Source organism: Manis javanica, chromosome 13 (assembly GCF_040802235.1).
Source record: "Manis javanica isolate MJ-LG chromosome 13, MJ_LKY, whole genome shotgun sequence".
Taxonomy (NCBI): domain Eukaryota; kingdom Metazoa; phylum Chordata; class Mammalia; order Pholidota; family Manidae; genus Manis; species Manis javanica.
In genome coordinates, this window is record NC_133168.1 from 28186010 (window position 1) to 28198825 (window position 12816).

At 33.8% G+C, this 12816-nt stretch overlaps 1 protein-coding gene across 11 annotated transcripts in view; it reads left to right on the forward strand.

Annotated features, from left to right (window-relative positions):
- The window catches only part of SNAP91 (synaptosome associated protein 91), a 173633-nt gene that overhangs the window by 71529 nt on the left and 89288 nt on the right, over positions 1 to 12816 (forward strand). For all 11 annotated transcript variants that reach the window (XM_073219396.1, XM_073219402.1, XM_073219400.1 and 8 more), the window contains 3 exons: positions 1635 to 1741; positions 5753 to 5794; positions 11358 to 11428. In XM_073219396.1, the coding sequence (XP_073075497.1) occupies positions 1635 to 1741; positions 5753 to 5794; positions 11358 to 11428 (220 nt within the window). The remainder of the gene's footprint in view (positions 1 to 1634; positions 1742 to 5752; positions 5795 to 11357; positions 11429 to 12816) is intronic.

The following is a 12816-nucleotide window of genomic DNA, read 5'->3' on the forward strand; positions in this document are numbered from 1 at the left end:
GCGATCTCAGTCCACTAATGGCAGCTCACTTCAGCCAGCTGTCTGTAAGCCATGCAGCAGTGCTGTTGCTGGGATGGTTGTGGGTGGGGCCATCTCTACCAGCATTGCAGAGATGGTTGTGCTGCTGGGACAACAGAGTGTATGTGTTGGGAGTGGGGGATGCAGAGAAGTGCAGCACAGGGCTGGGCTGCCAGCAAGGAGGAAGGAGCATTTGGAGGTGCCAGGTATAGGTGGTCTGTTCAGCAGTCTTCAGGATGTTTTCAGGTTTAATTGTTTTTGCTGTAGTTGACTCTGGCATGTATGTGGGAAGAGGTTTCTGCCTTGCTTTCCTACTCTGCCATCTTTTTCCAGATCAACATGAATAATTTTTATAATATTAATGAGTTCTATGCACTATTTGAGACATACTTATGCTAAAAATTATGTATTTGATATTTAAGTTTAACCCAGTGAATCACATTTCATCTGGCTACCCTACTGCCAACATAAATTTGAAAAATCTTACACTTCTTCTGGCATGTGTATTTTTTCCTTCTGGGTCAAACTCCCTAGGGCATGCTAGAATGCTAGATTCTAAATTTCATTCTAATATTGAGGCACTTAGCAAACAGAGGTGGTAAGAAGTAGAGGGATTAGGGCATGAGGAGAATTTTCAATCCCTAATGAAAAGAAAGGTAGGTTGATTATAGAATCTCCAAGCAATGCAGGACCTCTCTTCAGACTGAAAAGGGAAAATTTCCTCCAGTGAGAAGATCTCACCTTGGTTTGAATCTACCCAAGTAATCTCCTTTCCAGTTTTCTTTCTCAATAAACATCCTACCTTTCACAAAGGAGGCCATGGTGAGACTGGAAATTTAACTGCACTGCGTATGTTATAATTCAGCAACTCACAAGATTAGACTCTCTGACTTTCACAGATGACAGCCCTGTGTCTACATCAGAAATAAGAAATGAGATTATTTTAGGGCCATTTTGGAGTACCTCAGTCTAACTGGTGCCTCAAGCCAATAATTTAAAATCCTGTATTACCATGAAGGTGGTCATCACTGCCTTCAGATTCAGCCAAGATACGTATCTAATCCCAGATGAGATATAGACAAGAAAGTTGTAAAGAGTTTGGTAAACCAAGTGTTTTTCACAAAGCTCGACTACTTTATAACTAAAAGACAAGTTATAATGTTTGAAAGAAATAATTTATGACCAGTAAAAGCACGTATCAATTTATGCTGTATGTAGACAATTTAAAGAATTCTTTAATTCAGATAAATTTATAGATTATTGCTTTATGATACATAGATTATCGGTTTATATTGAGCTAGTAAGAAAATAAGGGTGCTGTAAAGTGCAGTCGTAACTTTTGAGATTATCAGCAAGAATTAATGCTGTTTTCCAAAACACAATGCTGTGATACATGTGATACATGTATTTTCATTATTTAAATGGTTTCATTTGAGACACATAGAACATAACACCTTAAACTTCTCAGGTCTCCTTTGTTTAGGTGCTTTAACACCTCATACATGTTTTAGTGTCGTGTTTTGATTTAAACATTATATTTTAAGTAATGTATTAACATAAATGTGGAAGAAAAATTGAATATAATATTCTTCAAATTGCTTATCTGTCTCCTCTAGAAAAGTTTTTTGAAATGAAGAAAGGACAATGTAAAGACGCTCTAGAAATTTACAAACGATTTCTAACTAGAATGACACGAGTGTCTGAATTTCTCAAAGTTGCAGAGGTAAGTAATAGTACGCCTGTTTGGGAATATAACTTAAAATTATTAACTCTTCTATCTGGAGTACATAGTAGATTTTATAATATGACAAGACGTTCCACCACAGAGTCACAGTGTATTAGAGTTAGAAGTGACCTTAGAAGTCATCTCATCCAACTTCACAGAGTTGTGCTCTGCACTCGTGTGTTCCCAAATGATGATTCTGTGTTCAAATATCAGTTTCATGGACAGTGACCTCATTTGCAGCTTTGCAAGTGTCTCTTCCTCCATTCCACCTAATGGCTGTCTTTGTAAGAAAGTGCTTCCTTTTTATTGAACACTGGATAAAAGCCCTTAGAAAAGTCTGTCCATTGTTCTTAGTATGTAAATGATAAATCATAAAATCTGAACTTACTTCATCAATGATTTAAACACAATGAAAAGATAAATCAAAGTGTAACTACTTTTATAAAGTTTACAAATTATTCCTTAAGGATAAGTTGTTTCTTAATCACAGTAACTATGCAGCTATACAGTTGGTGTTTCTGAGGTTACCTGTGAGTTGATGTTTTCTCTTATGAAATACAGTTATTGATTCATACTGATACTGGAAATTATGCCATTGTTATTCAGTCCTTTCACAGGTTGACAAATGGGTTCTTATCTTACATGTCAAATAATTGCTAGGACTGATGAGAGTGCTGTGTGAAGGGTTCTGAAGCTCAGCCTCACAATGTACAGTGCTTTGGATATGGGACAAAATATCATTTATATTCATAAGAATAATTGTTACGTTCAAATTCTGAGACCAATATAACATTGCAAAATGCTATCTTGAGCTTTGATGTATAGTTTATAATCAGAATAAAATTCTTTTTTTTAATACAGTATGGGAAATGAAAGGTAAAGATTAGTTTATATGAATTACATGTACATTAAAGCATTTTCATGAGTATTTCCTTGGGTTTTTTTATGTTAATGGTATTTATGGAAGGATAGAACTGCTTGAAACTTTTGCTTTTGCTGCTACATAAGTTTTATTTTTTGTATTTGATATGATTTTCCCATGCTTCAACAATAATCATCAATGTAATCTAGTAAAATTTGCCTAATTTCTCTCTGTGAAAAGATTATGCCTAAGCATCCAGAGCAGTAGAGCATTTCACTTTTCCACTAATTCCTGGTACGCATGCTCCCCATTTTCACATTTGTTACTGTATACATTAGGTAAGTAGGGAGCTGGGCTACACACTTAACTGATCAGCATGATAAGTCTGGGCTCAAGGTCTCCATGAGAAAAGGGGCATTTATTTGTTAATATTTTCTATTAATGTTTTTCTTTTTACATGTAAAATTTTACTTTGTGTCTTTTGATAATCTCATGTTAGCACAAACCCATTTTAGGCTGTTGAGTAGGAGATAGACAGAAATGATATCATTTTGAGAGTTTTTCTTTAAACAGCTGAATAATAAACATTTTACTTTTATTTGAACATAATGATTAAGACTTTTTTATAGAATGGATACTAATTTACAAAATTATTTTTAATAGAATAAACATTAATCCATAATGGGCTAGCCATAACCATTTGAGTTTTCTTTCACATTTAAATCACATTGTACATTATCTGAGCACTAATTGTTTGAATACCAGTGTTGAGTGGTTTGGTTATGATTAGCAAATACCAAAAATTTTCAACAAATATACAAAGCTTCTCTCTCAACCAGTTAGTGCTTGTGTGATGTACAGATGTATAGATTCATATCCAGTAGCTACCCTGTAGCTAGTACATTGGCCTGAAGAATGCATAGAAGACTTTGAGATGTCATTTTTAAAATAACAAGTATATGTATCAGCTATTTGGCAAGTGTTAAAAGTAAGTTGTCCAGCAATTTACTGTTAAAAGAAATGTAAAGATTTTCTATGATATATTCAAATTTCCCAGAGGAATTTCTTGAAGTGTGTAAGACTTCCCACATTTTGAATTCTTATACTGAAGTCTCCAAATGCAGACAATTGAAATTTTTTGAAATGGTTGTTTTATAAGTAATAGGCATGTTTTTTAGGCTAAACACACTTTCTTTTTATAGAACCGAGTTATTCCTAATTTGTTCTTCCAAAGTAAATACCGAGTTGTAGGAGTTATGCCTCCCAGGTATTTGCAGACAGAAAGTGATGAGATTTCTATAGTACAAACACACAGCTCCATCCTCCAATTACATTGAGTTCAGAAGTTCAGGATAAATATAAAAATAGCAATGTTGAGGAAGAATTCCTGAGTAGTGTCTTTAACAGAATTTTCCATTTAATAGAAACAAATCACATTTTACCAAGGTGATTCCAATACTAAGGATCCATAATACTTTAACTTCAAAAATCCTGATTTCATTCATATTAATATATTTAATGGATCATCTAAAGATGTATTAAAATATGGAAAAAGTGGAATGAATTTACCTTAGTTTATAATTTCCATAATTTGTAATAATATAAGTGAGCTTATGTCAGCTTCAGTAGCTTCCCTAAAGCTGGAGATCAGTCATAAGCAATTAATATCTGTACTTCTGAGAGGACTCCGCAGCCTAAGTTGGTCTAGAGGGAAGAGGGCCAGTGCTCTACACCAGTGGTCCCCCACAGTGGGCATCTTGCCCCACTCTCCTCCCCAGAGGACAGCAGCTGGCAACATTTTTGGTTGTCACAGCCAGTGGCGGGTGAGGTCCTACTGGTATCCCATGGACAGACCAAGGATGCTGCTAACATCCTACACTGCACAAGACAGACCCGAGCAAGTAACTGTCATCCCAAAATGTCAGTCATGCCCAGCCCTGCTCTAGACATAGGAAAGGCAAAGGAGAGAGAACTTAGCTCAGCCTTTGGCACACAAGGGGATTTTCCAGTTTCTAGTTTACCTATTATCTTTGTAGGAGCCCAACACTTACACTTCATATATTTGCTTCTACATCTCCATCAGCATGATTGAAGTATTCCAGTCCGCTCTAACCTGCTTTGTTTCCTTGAGCCTCAATGTCATCATTTATATAAAATGGGAGAATTAAAGTTATGATTTGTATTTTTCCTCAACTTTTTATTTTGAATAATTTTCAAACCTACAAGAGTCGATAGAGTAGTGAGCACCTACATAGTATGGTGAGCACCTCTCTTCATTGATTCACCTTTATTAACATATTACCATATTTGCACTCTTTTTTTCTGCCTCTCCCCTCTCTCCCCTCCTTTCCTTCCCCAAGCTACCACAATTAAAAATTCACAAATGCTTTTATCTAGTAATTCTACTTTTACAAATGTATCCTACAGGTGTGTCCGCCAGGTGCAAGATGATGTGTGCAGCATTGCCTGCAATGGCGGCTTGGAAGTAACTTCAACATCTGTTAATTGGTGGCTTATTAAATAAATTATAGGACAAGGAAGCTGTTTAAAAAATGAGAAAACTCTGCATTAATATGGATGAAGCTCTAAGACAGATGAAAATCTAGAAGTGCAGTGTATGTAGTACATGATTATTATAGAATAATATGGCAAATATGTATTATGTATATCATATTTCCTTGGATATACATAAAGAAAATCTGGAAGGATATGTAAGAAACTAACAAAATGACTCTCTTTGCAAGAGAAAGGATAGAAACTGCACCCTGAACAAGTTATTAAAAGTAAATATTCCTTTTCCAGAGGACTGAGCATAATTAAAAAATTAAATTTAGTCTAAGCAGTTTTTTAGTTTTGGCTGCTATTAACAATGGAGTAAACCTGTAAATTTCACACTTCAGTTTCTTAAGTTCTTTTTTGAATTCCAACAACATTCTGTACATTGGTTATGTGTAGCTATATAACAAAGTCATAGCTTTATTATATTGCATGGAAAACAACACAGAGCGTATGTTCAAAGTGAGATTGATACAAAGAATTCTTTTACAGCAAGATTGAGCTGTGGTTTTAACTAATTCTATGGGTGATCTGTTAAATACAAAAAATTTTTTAATTCCCATAAGTGACTTATTTTTTTTAATCCACAGCAAGTTGGCATTGATAAAGGTGACATTCCTGACCTCACACAGGTAAGTGATTCTCTGAGTGAAAAATTTAATATGCATGAAATTATTACTCTATAGTTTGCCATAAAAGGTCTTACATAGGACATCATCTTATAAGCATTTAATGCATTTTGAATTTAGGCCAACCAGCTTTCTAGGAAATTATTCTAGCTTGCTTATGTTTTCTAGTTATTGAATGTATTTCTGGAGATAATATGAAGATTTTCCTACCTCCTAAGCATAGTTTCTTCTTTAAAGGCAGCTGAATTTATTTATTGAGCTCATCTTTTCCCCCTTGAACTTGAATCAAAAGGAAGCCTTGAAGAAGGTTTAAAAAGGTGATTTATCAATGAAAAGTAACTTCTTAGGCATGTAATCAGAGTGCTTGAATTGTTCTTCCTGCACGTTCTCTTAGTTTTCTATATTTCCCAGATATGAAGGAGGGGTATGAATGGGGAGAACTCTAATGTCATAATTCTACTGCACTGACTCTAGTCTCCCCTATAAAGTGGAGGAATTTCTATATACAAAAGAACCTTTTTTAAAAACAAGTAGCAGTTGTAGATGCATGGTTTTTCTGAGGACCATATAGTAAGCAAAAATAATAGTAGTGCTTCCTTATCAGTCCTTTTATCTGTCAAGAGGAGATATTGTACAGCTCCTAAGGTACAAAATCAAGATCACTCAATATTTGCCAAACAACTGTATGACCTTTCTCATAATGGACAAACTGTTTTTATTTAATAAAATCACTGTTATGGTAAATTTCTGTCTCAAACATGTCCTTGAACTAGAGATAGTCAGATGATAGAGAATACAGAGCTGCAGTCTTACATACTAGTAATGAATGAGTTTTGTCTGTCTTTGTAAATAGTCATTGTAATAGAGGAAAATTGTCATAATGAAAGATTACCAGTTTTTAATACTATCAAAGTGCATTTAATAGTTTACAGCCTTATAACTATGCCCTTGAAATGTTTCCATATTTAAATAGTGTTAATCTTAAATTTTTATTAAAATAAGAGAAACCCAAAGTAGTGGTCTCTGTACCTATATTATTAAATACTAATTAAATACCAAGAATTCTTCATAAATAAAATTCACAGAACAATTCAGAACATGATGGCATTGTAATTTTATATTTAAAAGTTGGGAGATACAGGCTTCCAGTAGATAGAATATTAGTATAAAATATTTTTGCTACTATGAGAAGATAATGTTCTTTGATCAGGTACATACCTGAATAAGATAAAGATATCATTTTGGCTATGACTAAAAATGAAGTGCATAAAATACTATTAAAGATCTCTTTATTAGATATAAATTTGAATTTTGTAACACTAATAAAAAAGAAAATTAGTTTTCATCTTAAATTATTTAATTATAATAAACATTTACATTGCAGTTTTGTAAAATAACCCAGATAATTAATACATTAATTAAAATATATATATATTAAAATATTTAGCTCAATGAATAGCTTTAGGAAATGGTAAATCATCTTTATTTCAAAAGTATAGACTATATGTATGTAAATTATACTATATATATTGTTAGACTTTCTCTTAAGAAGAAAATAGGTCCTCATTTGTCTCACTTAGTTTGGGCAGTCTAAGAAACAAGGAAAGGTTTACAAGAATACTTAAATATGTTTTCATTTTTAAAATTAGAAACTTATAGTATATTACTGAAAGAAGGATTCACATACTTGGATTTAATTTTTAATGATGCTATAATATTCATTATAGTTTATATAATTTCTTTCTCTAAAGAAGTCCAGAGACATAATATTTCATTATGTATATTGTATGTTATCATAATTTGAGAAGCAGAGACTCCATCATTTAAAAAGGTAAAATCTTACCCTGGGTTTAATAGAAAACTGTTCTTGGTAAGATTCATAGAATCTGGTATGTCTCTTTCCTCTACTTTTGTTATGACCTTAAGAGACACATAAACTTCGGTATTAACATGTATTTTTAAATTGCCTCCTCATAAAGAAAAATTTATAGTTCACTTTCACAGTGTATATTTAAATCTCAATATAAGAGTATTGTGCGCTTTTGAAATTTCTTAATAAGTAATCAAATGGTGATTGCCATTTGGATTGTAAGCAGCAGAGCTAAACACACTCCCTAATCCTTGTTTAAAGCCCCTCCAGGTCCGATAGAGGCCTCCATTGGTCTGTGGATTTAGACCCACTATGAAATACATGGCCAGGTCTAAGCAGGAATGTGTTAGTCCTTTAGACGCTATCAAACCAGGATAAATCTGGAAACAGATCAGAAATGCCAGGGTGTGTGGACTCAGTTTAACACCTTTCAATTAGGTTCTGCTCTCTGCCAGGCTTCTCTGTGGCCACCATGGCCACTGAATCTAGACATGGCAATGAACAGAATTACTCAACTGGGAGAGGATTAAAGAGGAGATGAAGGCCAGAGGGCTACCTGTTGACTGGGAATAGAAATAGGCTGCTCCTAACTGAAAAAGGATTAGAATTCCTCTCGCAGCCAGATGGAACAGAGGAATTTAATGGATATCTCTTAGGTTAGGAAATGCACAATAAACACCACTGTGGTCATCTATGGCCCTTTTAAAATTGTGTGTATAATATCATCATAACTGCATTTAAGGGATTTAAAAAGCTTTTTTCAAAAACAATTTCAAGTGCTGTATTGGGTAATAAGTGAGTGTGATACCAGAACTGAAGTATTTCTTCTGAGCACTTTCAAATGGTTTCTTACACACAATGATCAAAAATTTGAATGATCTCTTGGTTGCTTTTTTTCCCATTTGGTTTTAATGTTGCTTTAGAATCTAAAGTATCTGAATTGTAGATGGGTGCTACTTTTTTGATCCGGGACTCAAAATCAGCTGTGAATTTATTCTAAGAAAAAGGATTTTCAAAATATTATTTCCTATTTGGTGTGTGTCTGTATGTTAACTCCAAATTTAAAATATCTCCATTAATGAAAAGCATTTTAGGTTTTGATGTCAGGAATTCTTGTTGATCTGAAAACCACTGGTAAAGAAAAGTCTCCTTTTAAATATGGTGCCACTGATAAATCAGTAACTGTGGCATACTGCTATTATCTATTTATTAGCTTTCACAGGCTGACTCTTGTTCTTTGAGTTAGTGTTTCTGTCTTACTAGTCTATTAAACTTTGGCTTTTTAAAAAAATAAACAACTCAAAACACTGTCAATTATATTTTGTTATCTTCCTTTTGTAAGAGCAGAGGCATTCTCAAGAGTTTTGCTCCTTGGAAATTTGAGACACTTTTCATTTATTGTCTACTACATGCCAAGACATGTTCAGTGCCATGGATACAATTGAGAGGCATCCCATACTCCAGCACTCCTGAACATTACTATCGAAATAGTTTTTCCCTCCAAAAACATTTGAGAAATTCATTCTATTAGATTTTGCATGTCCTCATAAGAACTAAAAATGATGGACTTTCAAAATGCTCCAAACTTAATTTTATGTACAACATATTGCAAAACAAACTCCCCTTAAAGACAAAAGTCAGTTTTGTAGTCTCTGTTCCTGGTCAGATTTATCCCAACTCTTGTGATTTTTGTGACTATTACTTTATTTTAAAGTTTTCTTCTTTAAATTATTAAGAAACCTTGCAAAAAATAAAATTGTAAAGTATCTTCCTGGTTTTAGGTTTTTTTTAGAAAACTAAGGAAGTTTATAGGAGAAAATGCTACCTCTTTTTCTTGTTACCCGTTACTCGTCTCTATTTTGTGACTCTAGTGTTTGTCTTTTTTAAAAATGAGTTTAGCACAGATTCACATTCTGTTCACACTGCATTTGACATTTGGAGGCCCTGTGTTCTAAGGGAAGAGAGGTTCTGTTGCTTCATGTATTTTTTCTTTACTGTGATATCAATGAAAAAAATAGGAAATACAAAAAGTCCTATGCCTTGGCCTCCTCAGTTTTACTAGTATGACAATTACAATAATTATTATGAGAGTTAACAGTGTAATTTTTAGATTACCAGGTGTGAATTCACCTAAAAATTGTGAAGTCATTTCTATTTTATTCTCTTTAAAGTTACAGTGTGCATTCTATTTATTACGTGAGCACATCTTTGTAGTTTACTATTCTGTAATGCAAACTTTCCCTTATTTCTTAAAAATTCATTTTTTAAAAAGTTAGAGGTATACTCTTAGTTGTAGTTTACTGGAATTTGTTGAGTAAGGCTACTTTCACCTGAGTTATATTTTTAAATTCTAATTTTTATAATTTTCTAAGCTTATTATATCACTTTGATAATCATTAACTTTTTTATGCTATAGTGCGTAACTTTTTAGATAATGCTCATAGGACTGTCCCTTCCTACTCTGCCTTCATCACTTTGATCAAGTTAGTATTTTTGTTCACCTAGCACTTTGTATTTATAGGTTTACATGTTTGGTTCACTTTGTAATTTAATTTACACTTATAATAATCACATGATATATATAACATATATAACAGTCACTGTTATTAAGCTTGTGAGTCTATTAGTAAATTAAAATGAATATTAAAACAATATCTTTATTTTCAAAGTGAAAAAACTTGTCATTTAGATTTCTTTAACTTTGTCAGTATAGGTACAATATGAAATGTATAGTTATATATGAATTTCCTTGAATTCTGTGGGCTATTTTATCAGTTAGCAGTTACTTTAAAGTCTTTCAAGATTAATTTCATATTAATTTCAAGAACAGTTGTTAGATATATCTATAAATGTAGCTATATATTTCATTCATGAAATGTTATTGAAATGTCTATACGCTGTTAAGGTCTAATTTGGGTTAAAATTATGAGGTGAAATTAAATTTCAAATGCTTGTGGAATGGATGAGGTGGAATATATGTCTGAACATATTATTTCTCTTTTTAATATACAGTAAAATGCCATCACTTTGTATTGCCTAAAAGATTATTAAACAACACTCAAGTACTTTTTAATAAAAGATGGAAATATATTAAATTTGCCAAAATGCTGAAGTCTATCATAACATTATTAAATTTGCTAAAGTTACTTACTATGTATATAAAGAGCTCAGTAATAAGAAAATATTATTGTTGACTATTAAAGTTGTATTCTTTTCCTCACAACTATCCCTTACATCCCTTTTTATTATAGTTAACAATTTTCCCTACTATTTCAGTCAAACATGGATAATAAGTGAGATTTTACTGTATTTTCAAATTTCTGTAAGTTTGTCTTTGGGCACTTAACATTTTTGACTTGGAATCAAATACCTATTCTTTTTTCACTGTGGTCTTATGGAAACATTTGGTGAATTTGCATATCAGTAGTATCTTAGAAAAAGTCTGTCCAATATAATCTCTACACTGAAACCATGCTGTGACCCTATTTGTTACGCAGCAGAGTTAAGTATATGTAAGGTGATCCTATCTGTGATTCCATGGCATTTAAATATTTGAATCCAAAAGAACCTGGGGTGAAATTATCTAACATACTTATTGGGGTTCACACACAAACCTCCACCATACAAAGTGATGTTCCAGTGTTTTTACTTTGAAAGAAAACAATGCAGACATTTATTTTTACTTTCTTATTGTAGGCTCCCAGCAGTCTTATGGAGACCCTTGAACAGCATCTAAATACATTAGAGGGGAAGAAACCTGGAAACAAGTATGCATTAGTTGTATGTTCTAAATAAGATGAAAAACACCAGAGTCGTTCTTCATAAGAATGAGATTTATACTGGTACAGCTTACACTACTACTTATATAGTTTTAGGGTATGCTTTATTGTAATTCTCCTAGGTTCCCTCAAAACACCCATCTTTCCCGTTAATGTACAGCAGTGCGGCCCCATGTATTCTGCAGGCAATGCAGCAAATTAGCAAAATGCACCTGTGTTGACTGAACTTGCTGATTTATATATTTGCCCTCGGAAGGGATTCACAAGACACAGAAAAAGGGTTGCTCATGTTAAAATTATCATTATGCGTGAGTAAAAACAAGCACAATTTCACAAGCAGCCTTGAACACTCTGTTACCAGCCCCACTGTGAAAAAAGCCCTCAAGTAGTTTTCGGGACCCCAGACTGTCCTCATTTGAACTGTTCCGCATGACATGCTGCTGACATTTTGACACTCAGAAATCTTTTTATAGGGAGAGTGGCAGTCAAGCAGCAGTAATTGCAGTTTTACTGGATTTTCATACCTTTGTGTTTGGGTACTTAGATTTTTTACTATTTTTCCTCATTGCATGCAAAAAGAGGTCTGTGTTCCATTTCTTTTCTTCCCTCCAGCAGGTTTCAAATCTGTCTGTCCGCAAGACCCAGTGCTCTTCAGTCTTTGATCTTGCTCAGACTATAATTCTGCTAATTGCAGATGCCCACCCACTTGCCAGGGCTCTCAAAGTTGTTACCACAGTCCAAAAGCCTACCTACCTACCCTTACACACCCTGAGAGGGCCGTCTCATAAAGCCTTCCCTTATCATACACTGCCTGAGTTGTGATTTTTTTCCCACATATGTGGCTTAAATAGATTTTCTGATGCTAGAGGTCATGGACTGACTGTTTATACTTCATTATCTCCACTTAGACATATAGTTTAGGTCTCTCTCCAGAGTGAGCTTGAAATCTGTCTTTGCTGGTGATCCCAGCTTTATGTTTATTCCATTTAGATTGACAGCAGAAGTCAGCAGAGACAGCCCATGACCTGGTCACTGAAGGGCTGTGGGCCAGCCATAGGTTTTACCTATGATACAGCTATCAAAATGCAGTTCTTCTCTGGACATTCTCCAAGAAGCTCTACTCATGTCTTGATGTTACTTTTTCACTTGTTTCATTAGCTAAGTGTTATTCTGTCATCTTGTCCAAGTTAATATAAAAATTAATGCATGTTTTAATTTTTCAATGATAAGTAGCAAGGTAGGAATCTCTCAGACAGTTCTGGCAGAACTACTTAGAATGATGGATGCAGGACCTCTCAGGGCTCTCAAGGTTGTTACCACAGTCCAAAAGCCTACCTACCTACCCTTGCTCCTCTGTGGCCATGGCTGATCAGACT